A 22,686-nucleotide genomic window follows, 5' to 3' on the forward strand; every position below is an offset into this window, starting at 1 on the left:
CGCGGAAGGAGGGGGCGCCTCCTTTCGTCTCCCCACCCCGACCCCGCTCCTGGGAACCGGAGTGGGCCGCCCAGCCCGGCGTCTGGGAGGGGGAGGGGAGCGCAGACAAAAGGAGCTTGTGCCTTTAAGGCGGGGAGTCGGGGAGCTGGCGGGGAGGGGACTTCTGGATCCGGGGTAGAGGGCGGCTGCGCTGGACAGCAGGGAGGGGGCGCGGGCCGTGCAGACGGCGGACGGCCGGAGGGACGGCCGGGACGCGCGGGCACGGAGCAGGACCGCGGGACGGCCGGCCCGCCGGCCGGAGCCCGCGGGGGCGGCGGGGCGGGGGCCCGGGGGAGGCGCCGACCCCGGCGGGCAGGTGAGACGCGCCCGGGAGCGGGGGGAGCGGGCGCGCGGTGCGGCTGGGGGACTCCGCGCGGCTCCCGGAGTTTCTCGGTGGGCGCGGAAGCGGGTGGTCGAGTCTCGAGAGTGTTTGCGGGGTGCCCGAGGCCACTGGGGCGGCGGAAGGCAGTCGGGGAGGAGATGGGGGGCCCCAGGTTCGCGGCCCCCACTCCCTGCCGCACGCGTCCCTTCCTCCACCCGGAGCCCATTCCCGACCCGGGAAAGGCGTGCTCGGGGAGGCGCCGTCCCGGGGGCTGTGGCAGTGGGCGAGCCTCCGAGTTAGAGTGTGACTGTTTCGGGGAAGGAAAGGCAGCCTGGGCGGAGGGAGGGATGCCTCGGTCTGTGAGTCTCCCTCTTCGCCCCCCAGACCTTGGCATGCCGGGGAGGGGTGGTGTCAGGGCCGCTGCACCGTGGGCCCGGGAGCCGACAGAAGAACCGGCCCCGGGGCCTGAGTGCAAAGCTAGAAGTGGATCAGGCGGCGGCGGGACTCGCCCCACACCAGAGGACCCTGCGAGGAGGGGCAGCCTGGAGGGCTGGTGTGCTCGTGGGTGGCGGTGGGAGCCTTCTGCAGTCTTTAGGGAGACCAGGGGCTGGGAAGCAAGGAGAAGGTACTGTTGGACCTCCTACAGGGGAGTCTCCTCAGCATCTGGAAAGGCCTGGCATTGAGGCCCATATCCCAGCATGGTGGGTGGTGCTGGCACTGGAGGGCCCTGCCTGGGCAGCGCCTTCTGCCATGAACTTTTCTGAAGTCATGTTAAGTCCCTTGGAGCCTCCTCTTGCCAAGGAGGGCAGGGGCAGAGGGCCCTGGAAAGAGGGTGGACAGGAAGTAGCCAGGAAGAAGGTTCGGGCAAAGCGGTGAACAGAGCCATCCTTGGGGCTGGGGCTGGGCCCACTTAAGCCTTTGAGTCTCAGGTTGTCGGATCCAGGTTTGGGAGGGACTTGAGGTATGGGAGGCACTGGGCCTCTGCCTGCCAGGCTGAATGGACATGTGGGAGCCCGTGGTGCCTGGAGCAGCAGATCTGTAGCGTGAAGAGCCAGGGAGCCAGGGGAGGAGGACATTGTTGGCACAAGCTCAGGAGCCTGTCTCTGGGGAACAGGGAGGTGGTCTGCGGCTCATAGTGATGGGTTCCTGGACAGGGTGGATTGAGGGACCATATAGGGAAGTTTTGTGGCTTTGAACAGTGCCCTCCCCTGTTCCCTGCCATGCTAGCCTGACATGGGGTGAGTTCTCCAAGATGGGCAGTGCCTGGAGTGGAGCCCGGGGCGGGATGGTTGCAGTTGCTGGACAATTACAGAGCTCTGAAGCTATCCCCTAGTGGGAGTCAGAGTGTTCTTGGGAGGGTCATGTGTTCCCCTGGACAGTGTCTGCCCTTTCCTCTGAGGGTATGAGCCAGATGTTAGGATGTGCTTCCAGGGGGCTGGGAACATGGCCAGAAGCAGGTCCTTTGGGAACAGAGTTCTGGACCAGTGGTGCTGGTGGGGAGAGTAACAGGTCAAGGGACTGGGAAAGGGGGAGGAGACTAAGGCAGAATATCATGGGGTGGTGTGGGAAACCTGCTCACTCTGGGCTCTGTCTCCAGCAGCTCTGGGGCCTGACAGCTGGGGACACAGGGACTGATAGAACCAGGCGTCTGACTGGCTGGGGAGATGGGTGTTCTTGCTCATGACTTTTCTGTCATTCCATCTCTTGAACACTGGGAGTTTTGGGTTCAAAGTGGCGTAGGGTGGGAGAAGAACTATTTATTGAGTGTGTGCTACGTGACAGGTACTGTTAGAGTCTTTCCTCACAACTTGTACTATTCCCATTGCACAGATGAAGAAACTGACCCAGGGAGATTAAGCTACTTGTCAAAGGCGGTGAAGATAGCAGATAATCACAATAAGGTTTGAAACCTGGTCTGTCTCCGAAGATCACGCTTCTAATGAAGTATTTTGAGGAGCCAGGCTTTGGTGACCTTTTGCAAGTAACATCCCGATCAAAAGTCTTGGGTTTCTGCCTGCCCCTCCATATGGTGCTTTTGGTGATGTTAAGGAGTCTGAAGGGTGCGCTGCTCTGTGAGACATAGGAGAAGGGATGCAAGAACACTTGGCTGAGGGTGAACCAGCGGTGGGGGTTTCCTCTGTGCAGAGAAATCCCAGTTTGCATTCTGCTTTGTGGGCCCCTGGGTGTCTGATTGGAGCACAGCTTGTCTGGCTGGAGGGGTTGGTCCTGTGGCCACCTAGGGCCAGCCCTGGGTACTCTCCTCTTGTCCCCTAGTGAGTACAAATGTCATGCTGCTAGTGGCAGGTTTAAGTACAAGGAGCCCCTCAGGGTGCCCTGTGGGCATGGAGGAGTGTAGCACTGGTGGGGGCACAGGCATCCTGTATGACAGTGCTTTCATCCTCACCTCTGGAGCTGGGCTCAGCCAGGAGATGCATTGAGGGGGTTGTCATGGAGTCCTCCCACCCAGGCTAAGACACTTCACGCCAGGAGACCTGAGGTCCGGGGCTGATTTGGTTACTCGTGATCTCTGTCACTTGGGCCAGCCATATACAGCTGCAGTGGAACTTAGTTTTTTTTCCTGTCCAATCTGTCCTATGCCCAGGTGGCCACAGGGCCAGCTTCATAGGGTTCTGGTGAAGATCAGATGGAATTAAGCCTGTAAAAGGACCCTGAAAAGTTCAAAGCACCGAGAACGTGCGTGGGAGTATTACTCATCCACCCACCCATTCATCTACTCAGTGAACATCTATTTGGACCCTAGGGAGGTTGCAGACAAATAAATAAGAAAAGTATATGGAATGGCAGTTGCTGATAAGAGCTGCGGAGAAAAATAAAGCATAAAGCTAGGAAGAGAGATAGGGGCTCCAGGAAAGGGGGTTGCTATTTTAATAGAGTGGTCAGAGAAAACTCATGATAAGGGAACACTGGAGCTGTGACCTGAGGAGCTCTTGTTCCAGGCAGAGGGAACAGCAAGCAGCAAGGTCCCAGGCTGGCCTGTGCATCGTGTATCGGGGACCGGCAAAGAGGACTGGAGTGCTGTGAGAGAGATGACGAATCATAATATTATCATTATTATTTCACGTCAGCTGCTCTATACCAAAGCCTTTGAGCTTTCTATCTTTCCAACGTACATTTATTGAGTCCCTACCATGAGCCAAGTTTTGCACTTGGTGCTGGGGATAAAACACTGAGCAAAATAGATATAATCTGTGTATAGTCAGAGGGACACACGTTAAACAAAGGATGATTTAATTATAACTGTGGTAAGTACCATGGAGGAAATGCACAGAGGGTAAACAGGGAACCAAACGTAGCTGGGACATCTTTCCTGAGGAAGTTCCATGTAAACCGTGACCTGAGGGAGAAGCTGGATTCAGCTTGGCGAAGTGTGCCTAGTGTGTGAGTGTGTGTCTGAGTGCGATGGGGAAGGATGTGGAAAGGTTCCCTTTTGTACAGAGGTCACCGACTGGCAGCTCCCAGGCCGAATCCATTCTGTGGACTTGATTTATTTGGCTTGCAGCATTGAAAAATGTGACTGACTTGCCAGCGTTGAAAAATCAGGAGATTTCTCGTTGAAATCTATATATTTGTTTTCAGCGTCTGTTGAAAAATCAGAACAGGCTCCACTGGGACGCCAGGGGCCACAATGTACTGGTATGGGCTGGTGCTTGTCCCCGTGCTCGGGGCGTGCACCCTGCTGAACCAGGGCACCTTTGCTCATTGACACAGGCACTGGAGTTTCTAATCACCAGGAAATTTGTGCCTTTTAGGGAAGAGGTGAATGTTGAAATGTACTGCTTGGGAATCAGATGGATTTGGGTTAGAATCTTAGTCCTCACACTTACGTGGCAAGTTACCTCACCTCCCTCTGTCTCCGTTTGTTCCCTCACCTGCTGAGTGGGGATACCATGGTCTTCCTCAGAGTCATTTTGTGAGGATGATGTGTCTGAAGCACTGAACGTGGCAATGGGAAGTGCTCAGTTAATAATAGCTACTAGCGGTGGCAGGCTGTGATGGTGGTATTAACACTGTCTCATTCTTCTCCTCCCTGCAGCATGTCATGGTTTAGTGGCCTTCTGGTCCCCAAAGTGGATGAACGGAAAACAGCCTGGGGTGAACGCAATGGGCAGAAGCGCCCTCGTCACAGGACTCGGACCAGTGGCTTCTGCGCACCCCGCTACATGAGCTGCCTCCGGGATGCACAGCCACCCAGCCCCACCCCTGAAGTCCCACCTCAGTGCCCCTGGCAGGAGGAGGCCTTCATCCGGAGGGGTGGCCCTAGCAAGGGCACTGAGTTGGGGCTGCGGGCCGTGGCCCTGGGCTTTGAGGACCCTGAGACAACGGTGGCGGTTGGGGTGGCTGAGGTGGCACCCGATGTAGCACCCAGGAGCAGGCGATCCTGCTGGCGCCGGCTGGTGCAGGTGTTCCAGTCCAAGCAGTTCCGCTCAGCCAAGCTGGAGCGCCTGTACCAGCGGTACTTCTTCCAGATGAACCAGAGCAGCCTCACGCTGCTGATGGCGGTGCTCGTGCTGCTCACCGCTGTGCTGCTGGCCTTTCATGCTGCGCCCGCCCGCCCTCAGCCTGCCTACGTGGCCCTGCTGGCCTGCGCGGCCGTCCTCTTTGTGGTGCTCATGGTGGTGTGCAACCAGCACAGCTTCCGCCAGGACTCCATGTGGGTAGTGAGCTACGTGGTGCTGGGCATCCTGGTGGCTGTGCAGGTTGGGGGCGCCTTGGCAGCCAACCCCCACAGCCCGTCCGCGGGCCTCTGGTGCCCCGTGTTCTTTGTCTACATCACCTACACGCTCCTACCCATCCGCATGCGGGCAGCTGTCTTCAGTGGCCTGGGCCTCTCCATCTTGCATTTGATCTTGGCCTGGCAACTCAACCGTGGTGATGCCTTCCTCTGGAAGCAGGTAGGTGGTCAGGAAGACAGGTATGGGGGCACCAGGCTAGGAATGAGAAGGGGTCTGGTAATTGGGGTGGGTGAGCCCTGGGTGGCTATGGGGTGCGGGGATGTCTGGCTCTATCTGGGATGAGGGGCAAGTGATGGGAGGTCAAGTTTCAGGGGTTGGCCTCCCTTTGGGATCTGGGGCAGAGGGCACTCTTGAGAGGAGGGAGCACCCAAGCCTGTACTCTCACTGTGGGCCACAGTCTACAGCTCTTGGGCTTGAAGCCTTTGAAATAGTGTGGTGTAGCCATAGTGACATAAGGTACGGCTGGAGGTGGAGTTGTTTCAGGCCCAGAGGTCAGTGTAGGCGACCATCCGGGCATTGACATGTCTGGCTCCAAGTTGATACCTGAGACTCAGGCCCTGGTACTATCTCTGAAATGTAGCTCTTGGTGGGGATCTGGAGGAATTGGGCATGTTTTAGATGGAGTTAGCGAGGGAGGAGTTGCCTGTCTCCCGGACCAAGGCTGTCTCTGAGACGACAGGCAAGGTGAAGAGTGGGTCCGTATCTCCTGGGCTGGGAGTGGTTTGAATGGGGTTGGACTGCAGAAGAGAGGTGTTAGGGTCTGAGCTCATCCCGCCCTCTCCTTTCCCACTGGGCACCAAGGGTCTGGCACCCCTGCCTTCAGGTTTTCCAGTCCAAGCAGTTCCGCTCAGCCAAGCTGGAGTGCCTGTACCAGCGGTACTTCTGTGCTGGCTGCTGCCTCTGAGTTGAGTGGAGGATGAGGTGGGCTTGACATGGTGTTGAGTGAGAAATGAAGGCTTGGCTGCAGGAGGACCTGGCCATCCAATGGGCTGTGTTCTCTGTGAGATCCTAGACGACTAGCCTTGCCTCTCCCAGCCTTGGTTTCCCAGTCTATAAAACAGGGATAAAAATAGTGTCTGCCTCATGATGTTGCTTTAGGGCCCCACCCTCTCCCAGAGTGAATCTAACAGCATGGCAGGGCAGCTCAGCCTTCTCTTGTGGGGCATGGAGGTGTGGGGACGCTGCAGGTGCTGGTACCCAGTGAAGGGGCATCCAGAAGTCCCTGGTAGAGAGACATGAACTTGTGGAGTCGGCCATCTCATGCCGTCCGCTTGACCAGGGAGTAGACCAGGCTGTCTGGCCAGGTGATCCTTCAGGGGCTGCTATGGGCACAGCCCGTCCGCCCAGCACAACTCATGATCCTGCTATTGGCACCTGATTTAGAGGCTGCTGTCCTCTGTGCTCAAGGTTGGAGGGAGCCAGCCCCCGCCTGGCCCGGGGCTTGTGGCCTGTAGCCCACCCTAGCCCCACCCACAAAGAGGAAGTTGCCTGGGGCTCCCAGGGTGAGAAGCTGGGTGCTCTGGCCTGATGCCCTTCCCAGCCTAGCCTGTGCTCCCAGAACAGAATGTACCTTTTTAAAAGTAACTTTATAGCCCTTTTGTTTGTGGAGCATGTGCCTGCAGGGCACTGTCAGGCCTCTTAAAGGGCCAGGGTCCTTGTGCCCCTACCTGCCCCCTACTTCCCTCCAGGATAGCTATCAAACCGGGCTTTGGACTTGGACTGCCTTCTGGGGGAGGAGGAGCTTGGAGGTGGTGCCTCCCTTCCCTTCCCACCCATTTCTGGGTGGGTGGGTGTCTCTTTGCTCTCAGCTGGCATGGTGCCCAGAGCCAGGCCCAGAGCCTGACTGGGGAGGCACAGTCCCATGGAGGCCAGGACTGTGCCAGCCTCCCGCCTCCCCTGGGGCACCTGGCTGCAACCTCACCCAGTGGGGCCCAGCAAGCACACTCTTGAGAGCAGTGGAGAAAGTCGCCCCTGCCCCTGTGCTAGTCCCAGGGCTGAGGTTTCCATACCTCCTCTCTGAGCTGAGGGCCATTCCCTGCACCCAGTGGCATATGGTTCTGGATAGGGTGGGGATGTGGCCTCCTTTCTAGGCTCCTTGGGAAACCCTTTCCCAGATCCAGCCTCGCTCATACTCACAGGAAGAAGCCTTTCGTCTCTGACCCACTCACTCAGACACACTGAGAGTTTCACCCAGTTAACTCCGCCCCACTTGGAGTCTCCTGCAGTGCCCTGGCATCCATTTTTTTCTCACAGTTTGATAGGGGTCTGTGTACAGATCTATTTCAGTCTCTCGTCCCCCTTCCCCTTCCCTCTATCATGAGTCACATTTTCCTCTTGGGCTCCTGGGGCCAGGAAGGGAAGTTGCTTGGTTTGTGCCCCCCCTTTACTTCTCCCCCACTGGGGGCTATTCTTAGAAACCCCTGAGGGAGATAGTGTGCCCCCCTCTTCACCCCTGCTGCTGGGAGGGGGGCCTTGTCATCTGGACTGGGAAGGGAGACCAGGAGGCCAGTGGTAGAGGGTCAGAGCTGGAAATGGCTCGCGGGCTAGCCAGACCCTCCTCCTTCTGACCCAAGAAAAGTGAAACTGCGGTCCCAGAGATTAAGTGACCTGCCCAGTTTGCAAGACTAGGTCTGGTTGTGGGCAGAGCCCAGAACTCCTGGCTTCCAGTTGGTGCTCTTTCCCTCCCTTCTCTCAAAAGCAGAGCCCTGGCCCAGCCAACTCTGGGGTGGAGCCACGAATGCCAGGTTAACCCCTGAGTTTCCAGCAGCACTGAGACCAGCTTCCTTCAAACTTGCTCTCCAGTCAGTGCTACTCATGCTGATTGAGGGCTGAGCATTCTGAGATCAGGGTCCTAGGTTGTGGGGCCAAGTGTTGGGGGTGTCTGGGCGTGGTGGTGCCCCATCCCAGTTGGGAAGGGTTTTTTGTGTCTGTAGAATCGATGACTCCCAAGCCTGGACTCAGGCTGGGCCTCAAGAGCTTGGGTAAATGGAGTGAGTAGGAACCTCGGACACCTGGGATGTACTGTACAGCAGGGTTAGGACAGAAGCTTTGGAGTCCAGCTGCCCTGGACTCTAGTCCCACACCAGTCACTACCAGCTGTGTGATCTTAGGCAAGTTACTTAGCTTCTCTGGGCCTCAGTCCCTCGCCTTTAAAATGAGATAGTGTTACTTTATAGAGTTGTAAGAAATACATATGTTAATGTATAGAAGACACATATATAGAATCTAGGCACATTGTAGTTAGCAAACAAATTAGCTCCTGTAACAATAACAGTAATTTTTATTATGTCAGGGCCAGGAGGGACCTTAGAGATCTTCCTATTCTCCTTCTCCAGGTTCTATATGAGCACACAGAGGCCCAGAGAGAGGAGATGATTGTCCTGGGCACTCACTGGAGGATGTAGGGCTCAGTCTCCTGGGCATTGTCCTGCAAGGAGACACAGGTGCAGAAGCAGCAGCATTTGTCTTTTGTTGAGGATGTTTGTGGGGTAGGAGATCATAGTGTGCTGGGCTCAGTCCCGTGACCTACCTGCCCAGGTTTGTGCTCCCAGGAGCCGTGTAAAGATCTCATTTCTAGCCATGCAGTGATCCAGGAAGGGAGCTGGACTCCTATTGGGGGGTGGGGGGTGGTGTGCGGGGGTAGTAGGGCAGATGTTTCCCAGGGGTGGGGACAGTTTAGGGACAGATGGCACAGGATCCCTGCCTTCCTCTCCAGAGGAGTTCATCTATAGAATCTAGTCACACCTGTGCATGGGCAGGGTGGTCACAAGCTCCTGTACCCTCCTGCAGCTCGGTGCCAACATGCTGCTGTTCCTCTGCACCAACGTCATTGGCATCTGCACACACTACCCGGCCGAGGTGTCTCAGCGACAGGCCTTTCAGGAGACGCGCGGCTACATCCAAGCCCGGTTGCACCTGCAGCATGAGAACCGGCAGCAGGTGGGACTGCTCCCTGAGGTGCCTTCCCCCACCTCCCCCCGCATAACTTGCAGGTTGGACCTGCTGCCCCATACAACTCTGTGGAATAAGTGAATGGTCCTCTGATTGTGTATCACAGAGACCCTATGACCCTGGGGTTTCTGTCCTGAGGGTGGAAGGGAGCAGACGGGAGCACAGGAGCACGTCTGAGGTGTGGTTGAATGTGGGGTGGTCAGAGAGGGCTGGGGCGTCCATCTGCTGAGGGCTGTAATGGAGGAGGGTCAGGCTACCATCCAGAGGAGAAGCTCGGGCCTACAGAGAAGTCTGGGAGGGCTCAGGGAATGTGGTGGAACCAGAAGGGATTTAAAAAGCGAGGCCCAGAAAATAGTGGTGCCCTGTCAAAACTACTGGTCTAGGAGCGGCTACTGCTATCAGTGTTGCCCCAGCATGTTGCCATGGAGATGAAAGAAGACATTAACACAAAGAAAGAAGACATGATGTTCCATAAGATCTACATCCAGAAGCATGACAACGTCAGGTAGGGTCGGCGGGGGGGCGGGGGGCGGGGGCGCGGGGGAAAGGATGCAGGGAAAGTGGGGGATCTGGGAGTCTTTGAGGGTCATGTGGCACCTTCTATCTTCTCCCATCGTCCACAGCATCCTGTTTGCAGACATCGAAGGTTTCACCAGCCTGGCATCCCAGTGCACCGCACAGGAGCTGGTCATGACCCTGAATGAGCTCTTTGCGCGGTTTGACAAGCTGGCTGCGGTGAGGGTGGTGGGGCTTGGGGGCAGGGTGGACTGTGGTGGGAGCACAGCCTGGCTGGCAGCAGCCTGAGGTGTGGGGGCAGATAGAGACTGCAGTGAGGGCGATGGGCCTGAGGCGGGGTGGGCAAGAGAGTAAGGTGACTCTCCCCCAACTCCTCCCTCTTTAGGAAAATCACTGCCTGAGGATCAAGATCTTAGGGGACTGTTACTACTGTGTGTCGGGGCTGCCGGAGGCCCGGACAGACCATGCCCACTGCTGTGTGGAGATGGGGGTGGACATGATCGAGGCCATCTCGTAAGCAGCACCCCTCCCAGGCTTCCTGGCACTGAAGGTGCCCCAGACTGCTCCTACCCTTCGATAGGCTCTCAGGGCTTTTCCTTAGTTTTGGCCAGTTTCTCTGTCTTTGAGATCCATCACTGGGGAGGAAATGGATCTTTCTTCAGCCCCTGTCAAGGCGCCTGTGTACCTGAGACTCCAGCCAGTGAGGGTGGGGTAGCGGGACCCAGGGGGAGGGGTCAAGGGCTGGAGAGAATGCCAGCTGAACAGGCCCGTGGGGAGAACAGTGATTCCTCCTCTCTGAGCTCGGTTCCACAGATGCTGCTGGACCCCTGCTGGCGAACCCAGTTCTCAAACATATGTCCTTGAGCCCCGTGCAGTTCTCTGCCCACAACCAGCCAAGGCTGTGCTCCTGTGCCCTGCGGCAGGCCTGTCCGTGCCCGCCCGGCTCTGAGGAGAGCGGAAGGCCGGGCTCTGGGATGGGAGTAGGGAAGACAATGCCAGGAGCTAAGCCAGAGCCACCTCCTCCCAGGCTGGTGCGTGAGGTGACAGGTGTGAACGTGAACATGCGCGTGGGCATCCACAGCGGGCGCGTGCACTGCGGTGTCCTCGGCCTGCGGAAATGGCAGTTCGACGTGTGGTCCAATGACGTGACTCTGGCCAACCACATGGAGGCGGGGGGCCGGGCTGGGTGAGTGTGGGGTCCAGGTGGTGAGGATGGGAGCAGGTGGGAGAGAGCGCCCAGGTCTCACCCTCCCGTGCCCACACAGCCGCATCCACATCACTCGGGCCACGCTGCAGTACCTGAACGGGGACTACGAGGTGGAGCCAGGCCATGGCGGTGAGCGCAACGCGTACCTCAAGGAGCAGCACATTGAGACCTTCCTCATCCTGGGCACCAGCCAGAAACGGGTCAGGCCAGGGTGGGTCAGGGGAGGGTCAGGCGGGGAGCAGGACAAATGGGAGGTGCAGGCAGAGGCCTTCTCTGGGCCCCTTTCCTAAGCCTGTGCCCATGCTGCCCATATAGAAAGAGGAGAAGGCCATGCTGGCCAAGCTGCAGCGGACACGGGCCAACTCCATGGAAGGGCTGATGCCACGCTGGGTGCCCGACCGAGCCTTCTCCCGGACCAAGGACTCTAAGGCTTTTCGCCAGATGGTGAGGACCCACAGCACCAGGACCTAGGCCTCGCTTTCTTCTTTTTTTCTTTTTTAAATTTTTATTTTCTTTATTGATTAAGGTATTACATATGTGTCCTTATCCCCCCATTACCTCCCCTCACCCCGATCTTGCCCTCACACCCGTGGTGTCTGTGTCCATTGGTCGTGCTTATATGCATGCATACAGATCCTTTGGTTGATCTCTCCCCCTTACCCCACCCTTCCCTGCCTTTCCTCTGAGGTTTGATGGTCTGAAATATGCTTTTCTGCCTCTGGATCTGTTTTTGTTCATCAGCTTATGTTGTTTATTATATTCCACAAATGAGTGAGATCATGTGATATTTATCTTTCTCCCACTGGCTTATTCACTTAGCATAATGCTCTCCAGGTCCATCCATGCTGTTGCAAATGGTAAAAGTTCCTTCTTTTTTATAGCAGAATAGTATTCCATTGTTTTTTAATTCACTCATCTGCTGATGGGCACTTAGGCTGTTTCCAAATCTTAGCTATGGTAGATTGTGCTGCTATGAACATAGGGGTGCATATATCCTTTCTGATTGGTGTTTCTAGTTTCTTGAGATATATTCCTAAAAATGGGATCACTGGGTCAAATGGGAGTTCCATTTTTAGTTTTTTGAGGACACTCCATACTGTTCTCCACAGTGGCTGCACCAGTCTGCATTCCCACCAGCAGTGCACGAGTATTCCTTTTTCTCCGCATCCTCACCAACACTTGTCGTTTGTTGATTTGTTGATGATAGCCAATCTGACAGGTGTGAGATGGTACCTCATTGTGGTTTTCATTTGCATTTCTCGGATGATTAGTGACTTTGAGCATGTTTTCATATGTCTTTTGGCCTTCCTTATGTTCTCTTTCAAAAAGTATCTATGTAGGTCCATTGCCCATTTTTTGATTGGGTTGTTTATCTTCCTTTTGTTAAGTTGTATGAGTTCCCTGTAATGTTGGAGATTAAACCCTTATCGTGATAACTGTTCTTCCATGCAGTGGGCTTTCTTGTTTTGAGGATAGTTTCTTTTGCCGTGCAGAAGCTTTTTATTTTTATGTAGTCCCATTTGTTTATTTGTTTATTTTCTCTTTAGTTTCCATTGCCCTAGGAGCTATACCAGTGAAGATATTGCTTCAGCATATGTCTGAGATTTTGCTGCCTGTGGATTCCTCTAAGATTTTTATGGTTTCCCTTCTTATGTTTAAGTCCTTTATCCATTTTGAGTTTATTTTTGTGTATGGTGTAAGTTGGTGGTCTAGTTTCATTTTTTTGCATGTATCTGTCCAAATTTCCCAACACCATTTATTGAAGAGACTGTCTTGACTCCATTGTATGCTCTTGCCTCCTTTGTCAAATATTAATTGAGCATAGTGGTTTGGGTCTATTTCTGGGTTCTCTATTCTATTCCATTGGTCTATATGTCTGTTCTTGTGCCAGTACCAGGCAGTTTTGAGAACAGCGGCTTTGTAATATTTAGCTTGATATCTGGTATTGAGATCCCTCCTGCTTTGTTATTCTTTCTCAGGATTGCAGCTATTCGGGGTCTTTTTTAGTTCCAAATGAATTTTTGGAGAGTTCATTCTAGGTTTGTGAAATATGCCATTGGTATTTTAATAGGGAATGCGTTGAATCTATAGATTGCTTTGGGTAATATGGACATTTTAATGATGTTGATTCTACCAATCCATGGACACGGTTTGTTCTTCCATCTGTTTATGTCTTCCTCTATCTCTTTTTTCAATGTCCTGTAGTTTTCCAAGTACAGGTCTTTTACCTCCTTAGTTAAGTTTATTCCTACATATCTTAATTTTTTTTGTGTGTGCAATGGTAAATGGGATTGTTTTTTTAATCTCTCTTTGTGTAAGTTCACTATTGGTGTATAAAAATGCCATAGATTTCTGGGCGTTAATTTTGTATTCTGCTACATTGCCAAATTCATTGATTAAGTCTAATCATTTTTTATGGAGTCTTTAGGGTTTTCTATGTACAGTATCATGTCATCTGCAAATAATGACAGTTTTACTTCTTCTTTTCCAATTTGGATACCTTTTATTTCTTCTTCTTGTCTAATTGCTATGGGTAGCACTTCCAGTACTGTGTCGAACAGGAGTGGTGAAAGTGGGCATCCCTGTCTTGTTCCTGTTCTTAGGTGAGATGGTTTTAGTTTTTGCCCATTGAGTATGATGTTGGCTGTAGGTTTGTCATATAAGGCTTTTATTATGTTGAGGTATGATCCCTCTATTCCCACTTTGCTGAAGGTTTTTATCAAGAAAGTGTGTTGGATTTTGTCAAATGTTTTTTCTGCATCAATTGATATGACTGTGTGATTTTTATCTCTCAATTTGTTTATGTGACATATCACATTTATTGATTTGCGGATATTGTACCATCCTTGCATCCCTTGGTTAAATCCTATTTGGTCATGGTGTATGATCTTTCTGATGTAGTGCTGGATCTGATTTGCTAGAATTTTGTTAAGGACTTTGGCATCTATGTTCATGAGGGATATTGGCCTGTGATTCTCTTTCTTTGTGTTGTCTTAATCTGGTTTTGGTATTAGGGTGATGCTGGCTTCATAGAATTAGGCCTCACTTTCTTGTCTCCCTTAACACTCTGTGCCCCCCTTCCCTCTTCTGCCCCCCTGGTTGCGACTGCCATCACTATGAGTGATTTCTGGTATTGGGGGTGGGAGAGATGATATCATCCCAGGGGTCCCAAGATTCCCAAAGAATATGGGGGAACCCTCAGCAGTGTTGGGGAGGGGAAAGCAGGGCAGACAGCTTTTACTTCACTTGTACACTCTGTCCCTTTCTCTAGGGCATTGATGATTCCAGCAAAGACAAGTAAGTTGGGTGACTGAGGAGGAGGAGTGGGGACGGCATTTGCACCTGGGACGGGGTTGTGGGGAGCAGAGGTCCCCCTCTCCTGGACCTTAAATGTATTGTGTGAGAGCAGGTGCCACACACTCGCTCACACTCCATCTGGGTGCTGCCCCGTCCTTCCCTTTGCAATGGCCGTGCTCATGCACCTGGTAAAGCCATGTCCCCTGCCCTCAGCCGGGGCGCCCAAGACGCCCTGAACCCTGAGGATGAGGTGGACGAGTTCCTGGGCCGTGCCATCGATGCCCGCAGCATTGATCAGCTGCGCAAGGACCACGTGCGCCGGTTCCTGCTCACCTTCCAGAGAGAGGATCTTGAAAAGAAGGTTTGGGGGATGCTGAAGGAGGAGGGTTGGGGAGGAGGCAGGTCCAGGCAGGGAAGTCTGAGCACAGGTGAGGGAACAGGAGAGGGATTGGGGGAACGGGAGGTGACCACAGGTCATGGTGGGAATTCCTATCAGCTGGGCCAACTGCTGCTCCCCCTTGAGGCCCCTGGTAGCATGCTTCTCCCCAGGGCAGAGCCCAGTGCCAGCTCAGCCTCCTCTCCCTCAGTACTCGCAGAAAGTGGATCCCCGTTTTGGAGCCTATGTGGCCTGTGCCCTGTTGGTCTTCTGCTTCATCTGCTTCATCCAGCTCCTCATCTTCCCACAGTGAGAGCCCTGCCCCTCCTTGCTCAGCCTCTCTTCCTTCCAGCACCTCCCAAAACCTTCCTAAACACCCACACAAACACCCACAGAAGCCCACAGTCCCTGGAGCCCGAGCCCTGACCATCTGGGGAGTGGGAGGTGGGACAAGGACACCCAATCTTCCAGGGTAACATTTTCTCGGGCTCTCTTCCGTCCCAGCTCAACGCTGATGCTTGGGCTCTATGTCGGCATCTTCCTGCTGCTGCTGATCACAGTGCTGATCTGCGCCGTGTACTCCTGTGGCTCTGTGAGTAGGAGGGGTCTTCCAGGGCTGGTGGAGAGGGCAGGATGGGCCAGGGGTGGTCACACGGGGAGAGGGAGGAGGAGGTCGTGTCTCTTCATTGGGCCCCACCCCTGGGTGGCCATACACCCTGGCTGATGTGGCCTCCAACTCATCCGTCTCCTACCTACAGATCTTCCCTGAGGCCCTGCAACGCCTGTCCCGCAGTATTGTCCGCTCGCGGGCACACAGCACTGCAGTCGGCATCTTTTCAGTCCTGCTTGTGTTCACCTCCGCCATCGCCAACATGGTAAAGGTCCTCGCTCCTCATGCCAAAACCTGCTCTGGGCTCCGGGGCACATTTCCTGCCCTCAGGGAGCCTGTTTTCCCAAAGGAGGGGGTGAGGTCAATTCCAGTCCTCCATCCTTGATCTCCCCATCTTTTGTCATCCCTCAGTGAGACCTTGGGCCCCTGAAGTATAAGGCATCTGGGTTATGGCCCTTGCAACCCCTCACTTTCTTGGTTACCCTGATATACCTCTCCCCACGTCTACAGTTCACCTGCAACCACACCCCCATACGAACCTGCGCAGCGAGGATACTGAATGTAACACCTGCCGACGTCACCGCCTGCCACCTGCAGCAGCTCAATTACTCTCTGGGTCTTGATACTCCCCTGTGTGAGGGCACCGCCCCCACCTGCAGCTTCCCTGAGGTGACCAAGCCGTGCTGAGCAGGGCAGGCGGAGGGGCTTCCTGATTAGCACCAGTTATTGACCCCTCTGGGCCAGACCTGGTGATGGGCACTGGGATCTCACCAGAGTCGCCAACTCAAGAGCAGCCAGGGGCCCTGGTGTGCTGTGGGGGTGACTGGAGGGTAGAAGAGGCTCGGGGTTGAGGTTGTGGAGGGGAGCTCAGGTGAGGCAGGGGAGGGGAGGGCGGGGCTCTCTCTGCATGGGGGCACTTTGGCTTCTGCCTTCACCCAACACCTCCCCTGCTGTTGCCCCCAGTACTTCGTCGGGAACATGCTGCTGAGTCTGTTGGCCAGCTCTGTCTTCCTGCACATCAGTAGCATCGGGAAGTTGGCCATGATCTTTGTCCTGGGGCTCATCTACTTGGTGCTGCTTCTGCTGGGCCCCCCAGCCACCATCTTCGACAACTATGACCTGCTGCTTGGCGTCCATGGCTTGTGAGTTCATCCTCAGGCCCTTTCATCCCCCAGAAGTCTCTGGTGCCCAGGCCCCTTGTGCCCGTGGAATGTCACCACTCACCCTTCATCAGTGTGGGGAAAGGAGACGGTGGAGGAGCTCCCAGCATATAACCTCAAACTGTCACCCCAAGGGAACACCAGTGCTGGGAAATCCCTGTGTCTCTAGGTTAGACATTAAAAAAAAAATCCCCTTTCGAATTTGCATGCTTTCATGGCCACTCTTTTTTTTTTTTTTTTTAATATATTTTATTGATTTTTTACAGAGAGGAAAGGAGAGAGAGATAGAGAGTTAGAAACATCGATGAGAGAGAAACATCGATCAGCTGCCTCTTGCACATCTCCCACTGGGGATATGCCCGCAACCCAGGTACATGCCCTTGACCGGAATCGAACCTGGGACCTTTCAGTCCGCAAGCCGACGCTCTATCCACTGAGCCAAACCGGTTTCGGCTTCATGGCCACTCTTGTGTCACACAGCTGCTTGGTGGCAGAGCCCTGACCAGGAACCAAAACTTCTGACTCCTGCTTGAGGGCTTTGCCTGGGACACCTCTCTGGCTTTCCCTCTGTAAAACCCCACCCCTTGTGATTTGTGGCCAGAGTTTGGTGTAGTTGAAAAAGCCTCTGGAGTCCATTGGGTTTGAATCCCTGCTCTGCCACTCATTAGCTGTGTGACCTTGAACAGGGGATTAACTTGACCTTGAACTTTTCTTCGCCTAAGTTTCCTCATCTGTTAAATGACAATGCCACCTGTCTCACAGGGTGGTGGTGAAGATGATAGTAACTAACACTGTCAGGCTAAGCCTTTTGCATGCATTATTGAGATCTGATCCCTCTTTTGTTGATGAGGAAACAGGCTTGGAGAGTTAAGCAACTTGTACTAGGTCACATAGCTGGTAAGTAGAGGAGCCAGGAGTGGAACCTCTGCTCTTAATGAGTGACTGTAAGCAAAGCCCTGGCCCGTTGTCTAGTTTGTGGCATGTACTCAGTCGATGCAGTTTCTGTCTCCCTTTCCCTGCCCCCACTCTGTATCCCAGGGAGAACCATGACTTTGTCTCTTGTGTCTTCCTGCCAGGGCTTCTTCCAATGAGACCATCGATGGGCTGGACTGGTGAGTCAGGGCTCCGAGGCCGTGAAGGGTAGGGCTGCCAGGTACCTCCTTCAGACACTGAGCATGCCTCTGCTTACCCACAGCCCAGCTGCAGGGAGGGTGGCGCTCAAATACATGACCCCCGTGATTCTGCTGGTGTTTGCGCTGGCGCTGTATCTGCATGCTCAGCAGGTGGAATCGACTGCCCGCCTGGACTTCCTCTGGAAACTGCAGGTGACTGTGTGGGCCCGGGGAGGGGGAGAGGACTTGGGGGGCAGAGCCTAGGCCAAACCAGAAATGCATCTCATTAGCCGGCTAAGGCTCTGGCTGCCCCAAGCCCACCTTGGCTCCATGCCTCCTCTGTGTCTCTGTTCCTGCCTTCTTCACCCCTTTGCCTGTTCTTTAGGCCTCGTCTGTCCAGGCCTGCCTTCTCCCACGTGGTTCCCTCTTATGCCCACCTTCAGGCGTTGGCTGCTGCACCGCCCCTTGTGAATGGTGGGCACTGGGTGATGGGTGTGGTGTCCACAGGCAACAGGGGAGAAGGAGGATATGGAGGAGCTCCAGGCCTACAACCGGAGGCTGCTGCACAACATTCTGCCCAAGGACGTGGCCGCCCACTTTCTGGCCCGGGAGCGCCGGAACGACGAGCTCTACTATCAGTCTTGTGAGTGTGTGGCTGTCATGTTTGCCTCCATTGCCAACTTCTCTGAGTTCTACGTGGAGCTGGAGGCAAACAATGAGGGCGTGGAGTGCCTGCGGCTGCTCAACGAGATCATCGCTGACTTTGATGAGGTGCTTGTCCAGTGAGCTGGTGCTGGCAGAGTGGGAGGAACTCTGGTTGAGAAGGCTGGGTTGGAGGGGTGGCTGGAGAAGGGAGGGAGATTTTATGGGACCCAGAGATGTTAGGGGAAGGGGAAGGGTAGGTAGAGTGGAGGGAGGGTAGGGACCCATGAAGGTGTTAAGAGGCAGCATAGAAGGGAGCCCCAGTCGGGTAGGGCCATCATTGTTAGGGAGCAAAGGAGGACAAGAGGATCTGGAGGAGACAGGCTAGGTACCAGGTGAATGTCTTTGAAGAAGAAAGCAAGAGTCTATGGACAGAGCCCGATTAATCCAAGTGAGCAAGATGGTCCCCCTAAATAAGGAAATAGAAGCAAAATATAAGGAAGTGTCCTAAACATCCAGGTCAGGGGTGGGCTTTCCACTCCGCTGGAGGGGAGGCACTTCCTCACTCTGGGACTCGGTTTCCCAAAAGGTCAGGTTGGAATAATTGATGCTTGATATCCCTCCTGTGGTTCTGGATTCTGTGAGTGAGCTATTGAGTTGACCCGAAGCTGAGCGCTCAAGCCCTGGCCTGGGTTCTGATGGCTGCCTGGTGAGGGAGGCCTGTCTTCCTGGCTCCTCAGCCCTGCTCTGAGACCAGCAGCTGGGAGGGAGGCTCTCTCACTGAAAGGAGGGGAGCTGTTGAGACAGGGCAGTGGGGAAGGGGCCAGGGTATGGCAAGGAATGGGCGCTGGGGGCGGGGCTGGTTTTGGCCTCTTTGCCTTGAGAGCCAGCTCCCCTGTGCTGTCCAGATCATCAGTGAGGAGCGGTTCCGGCAGCTGGAGAAGATCAAGACGATTGGCAGCACCTACATGGCGGCCTCGGGGCTGAATGCCAGCACCTACGACCAGGTGGGCCGCTCCCACATCACTGCCCTCGCAGACTATGCCATGCGGCTCATGGAGCAGATGAAGCACATCAATGAGCACTCCTTCAACAATTTCCAGATGAAGATTGGTGAGGGCCTGGTGGCTGGAGGGTTTCCCAGGGCTCTTTCTGGGGAAAGCCTAGGGACCAGGCAGGACGGCATCACAGATCCCCCATCGGGACGCTGTGGGTTTCCTTTCTCTCACTATATTGTCTGATATGAAGGACAACAATCATTCATTGAGGGCCAGCTATGTGCTGGGCACGGTTTCACACTTTAATCCTCACATTATCATCCCCTTTTACAGATAAGATAAACTGACTCTCAGAGATTAAGTAATTAGTTAGTGGTTGAACTGGGATTCAAAACCAGGTTTATGTCAACTCCAGTACCTGTGCCCTTACCTACGGCCAGTGTGATGAGGGGGTACCTCCTCTCAGATGGACTGAGGATGGGAGTGGTTAATAGCATAGGTCCTGTAGTCAGACTCTCTGGTTTGAATTCGGGATATTGCACTTACTGGCTTATTTAGCAAGTCATCTACCTTCTCTTAGCTTCACTTGCCTTATCTGGAAAATGGGGATACCGATACCTACCTTTTAGGCTTTTGAGAGGATGAAATACTAATGGCAATGCTTACCAGAGTGGCTGGCACAGAGCGCACATTCAGTAGGTGAGCTACTGTTCCAGCAGAGCTGTCCTGCCTCGGGGGAGCTCCTCAACTGACAGGACCATTCTTTACAACCAGGACACTTGTCCCTTTGCCATTTTCTTCTCTGGCTCCTTCTAAAGGTGCCAGGAGGTGAGATGACTCCCTGGGCGACCCTGGAAAGCCACTCATCTCAAATGTCTTACTGCTCTCTCCACCCCAGGACTGAACATGGGCCCTGTTGTGGCAGGCGTCATTGGGGCTCGGAAGCCACAGTATGACATCTGGGGGAACACAGTGAATGTCTCTAGCCGGATGGACAGCACAGGGGTTCCTGACCGAATCCAGGTGAGGGGCCTGTGAGCAGAGGCTGGTAGGGTATGGGTCCAGGGGGCTTCTGTCGGTCCTTTTCTGCAATCATTAGGACAGGGATCGGGTGGCAGTGTGCTGGGGGTTGGGGGAGGGCAGCTAGTATGATGAGAGGACCCCTGGGCCCCTACAAATGTAGCAGGAAGGATCCCAGCTAAGCAGTCTCCCTTCCCATCCTCCTAGGTGACCACGGACCTGTACCAGGTTCTAGCTGCCAAGGGCTACCAGCTGGAGTGTCGAGGGGTGGTCAAGGTGAAGGGCAAGGGGGAGATGACCACTTACTTCCTCAATGGGGGTCCCAGCAGTTAGCAGGGCCCAGCTACTAATTTAGCTGAAGGGACCAAGGTGGGCATTTGAGTGGACTCTGCTTGCTGGATGAAGCTGTGGCAGGGGGCACTGTACCTCAAGACCCTGCTGACCACAAAAGGGAACACCCAGCAGGCTGCTTGGACCATGCTCATTTGCCCTCAGGCTGGAGAATGAGGGGATACCAAGAAGGTTTTGTAAGTGACTTTCTTTTTAAAATTGAGGCAGGGCTGTTCTCTCTCCTGTATGCCAGCTTTTGGGAGCAGGGGAGGGAGTAGCAGTGGGAGCCCTCCTGCCTGAAAGATGGAAATGACAGCTTGCCATGCCTCCCTTTCCCTGTCTGGGCAGCAGGCTCAGGGCTGGGCCCTTCCTTTCCCTTTTTCCTGGGAATACTTTGTACACAGACTGGGGCAGGTGTGAAGAGTGCCTATTCCATGCTTGCCTTTGCTACGCCTGCATCCCCAGCATGGTCCTGGGGTCTCCTGGCCTCAGCCAGGTCTCCCTCCTAGGCACAGGCAGAGGAGGGAGATGCTCTCAGAACCCAGTTCTGTCCATATTTCAGGGGAATGTTTCCATTTGCCAAATCCTAGTCCCATGATCTGTCCCCAAAGGGGAACAAAGGGACTTCTGACAGCTCAGATTTAGCCTCAGTTCCTGCAAAGTGTCAGGGAAAGGGGCATCTGGCCTCATTGGTACTGTGAAAATGCCCGGCCAGAGAGCAGGCATTTGTGTGGGGATGTCAGAGCAGGAGCTGGAAATTCACCTGCAGGTGCCAAAGAGAGCAGGCTGGCCAGGGAGGGGGGTGGGGCCGGACTCTGATCAGAGGGCCCGACAGTCAGGATCAGGTCACTCTGCCCCTGTGCTCTCTTGCTGTCTGCTGGCAAGGGGGGGTGGTGGTGGTGGCGGGGGCGGGCTGGAGCTTCTCACCCCTTGTATTGCCAAGTTAGAAAGGGCCAGGGCCTGCAGGAAGATGACCCTGATCCCAAACTATCCTCCCAAGCCTTCTGCCCTGGGAGGGCCTGTGTGTCTGTGCGGTGTGTGTGCACGTCGGTCTTCGTGTGCGTGTCTGTCGTCCAGGACTGTGTCCTTCGTGCTCCTGTTCCTCAGCTCTCCACCCAGGCTGCCTCTCTCCTGTGGGCCTCTGTCTTCTGGGAAAAAGGCGGTGTTTCAGGTTTCAAAGGACGGAGAGAGATGCCCAGGTGGCCCAGGAGAGGGATTTGGTGTCCTGGCAGAGAAGGGGTCCCTGGGGAGAAGAGTCCTTTTTGTGCCAAATCCCTAAGTGCCATTGGGGCCATGTGTGCAGCATAACCATCTCCCTGCCTGGGCAGAGACCAGCCTGAACTGTCTAGGGTTTGGTGGGCAGAGGCTCACGACTTTCTTGGGTTTCCCAGCTGGTGTCCTGGGGCGAGGTATGCTTTGGGACTGGGGTAGCATGGGATCCTTCTGAGGACCCAGATACCGGTACTAGGGGATGGGGTAGGCGGGCCTGAAAGTTGGCCTTCCCCAGCCTTCAGCCTGAGTCTAGCATGTTCCTGGCTCCCCAACCCCCATGCAGCCTGCAAGGGCTTGGCAGGAGGGTTAGGAGGCTGGATTCTATATTCCTGTCCTATCCCTGCCTTCTTTTTCCCTTTCCCTGCAACCTCTTGCCTCTGGCCTGAATTAGTTGGTGCCTTGGTTTCTCTGTCTGTACCTATTTAAGCCTGAATTTTGCTTAAAGACTGCTTTGTCTTGGAGGTGACGAGAGGCAGAGGCGAGTGGGTCCCAGAGTTGCTGGATTGGGAATAGAAAGGGCAAGTTCCCTTCTTCATGCCCTTTCTGACTCTAGCTCCTGGTAGAGGCCTGGTTTCTGATTTGAACTGCCTGCCTTTGGGGAATCTTCATGTATCAACCAAACAGGCCATTAGGCACTTTGTTAAGACAAGGCAGGAAGAGGGGAAAAGACTAGTTGGTCCAGACAGAAAATCAACTTCCCTCCCTCCGGCCATATCCCTGGATAGGAAGGGACTGCTTGGAGACATGGGGTGGGGGTGAGGGTATAAGGAGACCAGAGTGGGAAGACCGCAGTCTTGGGTGACTTGTCTCTGCTGCTTGCTAGGCGGGACGGGCCTGTCCACACCCTGGCTCCCTGTACCACAGTGCCAGCCGTGCTCTTCCTCCGGGCTATCGCTGTCCCCTTCTTCACTGGTTGGTGGGAGAAACCAGTGGAAAGGAGGCCCAGGGACTTGGTTTTATACTGTAACCACTGTGGGAGGCGGGGGAGGGGGGATGTACCATGTATTTCAGTGAAATATTTAATATATTTAAATATCAATAAAATCAAACTCTTTGTAAAATTCTCTGTTCTCTGCCGCT

At 54.6% G+C, this 22,686-nt stretch overlaps 1 protein-coding gene across 2 annotated transcripts; it reads left to right on the forward strand.

The window, feature by feature from the left end:
* Positions 1-297: 297 nt before the first annotated feature.
* Positions 298-22,667, forward strand: ADCY6 (adenylate cyclase 6). 2 transcript variants are annotated; one of them, XM_036298503.1, is made up of 22 exons: positions 298-355; positions 4,416-5,274; positions 8,905-9,054; positions 9,450-9,571; positions 9,690-9,801; positions 9,968-10,095; positions 10,610-10,768; positions 10,848-10,989; positions 11,105-11,233; positions 14,061-14,086; positions 14,300-14,447; positions 14,674-14,771; positions 14,967-15,054; positions 15,221-15,337; positions 15,583-15,741; positions 16,036-16,214; positions 17,309-17,344; positions 17,428-17,557; positions 17,852-18,115; positions 18,895-19,099; positions 19,883-20,007; positions 20,212-22,667. In XM_036298503.1, exons 2-22 carry the CDS (start codon positions 4,417-4,419, stop codon positions 20,335-20,337), a joined length of 3,501 nt encoding a protein of 1,166 aa, XP_036154396.1. In that variant the 5' UTR covers positions 298-355; position 4,416; the 3' UTR covers positions 20,338-22,667. The 2 variants fall into 2 exon arrangements, with proteins under 2 accessions (XP_036154396.1, XP_036154395.1); XM_036298502.1 differs by having other exon boundaries at positions 313-355; positions 10,664-10,768.
* The last annotated feature ends 19 nt before the right edge of the window (positions 22,668-22,686 follow it).

Source organism: Myotis myotis, unplaced genomic scaffold (genome assembly GCF_014108235.1).
Source record: "Myotis myotis isolate mMyoMyo1 unplaced genomic scaffold, mMyoMyo1.p scaffold_m19_p_3, whole genome shotgun sequence".
Taxonomy (NCBI): domain Eukaryota; kingdom Metazoa; phylum Chordata; class Mammalia; order Chiroptera; family Vespertilionidae; genus Myotis; species Myotis myotis.

Bases quoted from the DNA above. Each gene is read 5' to 3' on its own strand.
- ADCY6 (XM_036298503.1), top strand. From the start codon at position 4,417: ATGTCATGGTTTAGTGGCCTTCTGGTCCCCAAAGTGGATGAACGGAAA. The intron at 15,338-15,582 runs GTAAAGGTCCTC...CCACGTCTACAG, and splicing joins CCTCCGCCATCGCCAACATG to TTCACCTGCAACCACACCCC. The intron at 20,008-20,211 runs GTGAGGGGCCTG...CCATCCTCCTAG, and splicing joins GGGTTCCTGACCGAATCCAG to GTGACCACGGACCTGTACCA.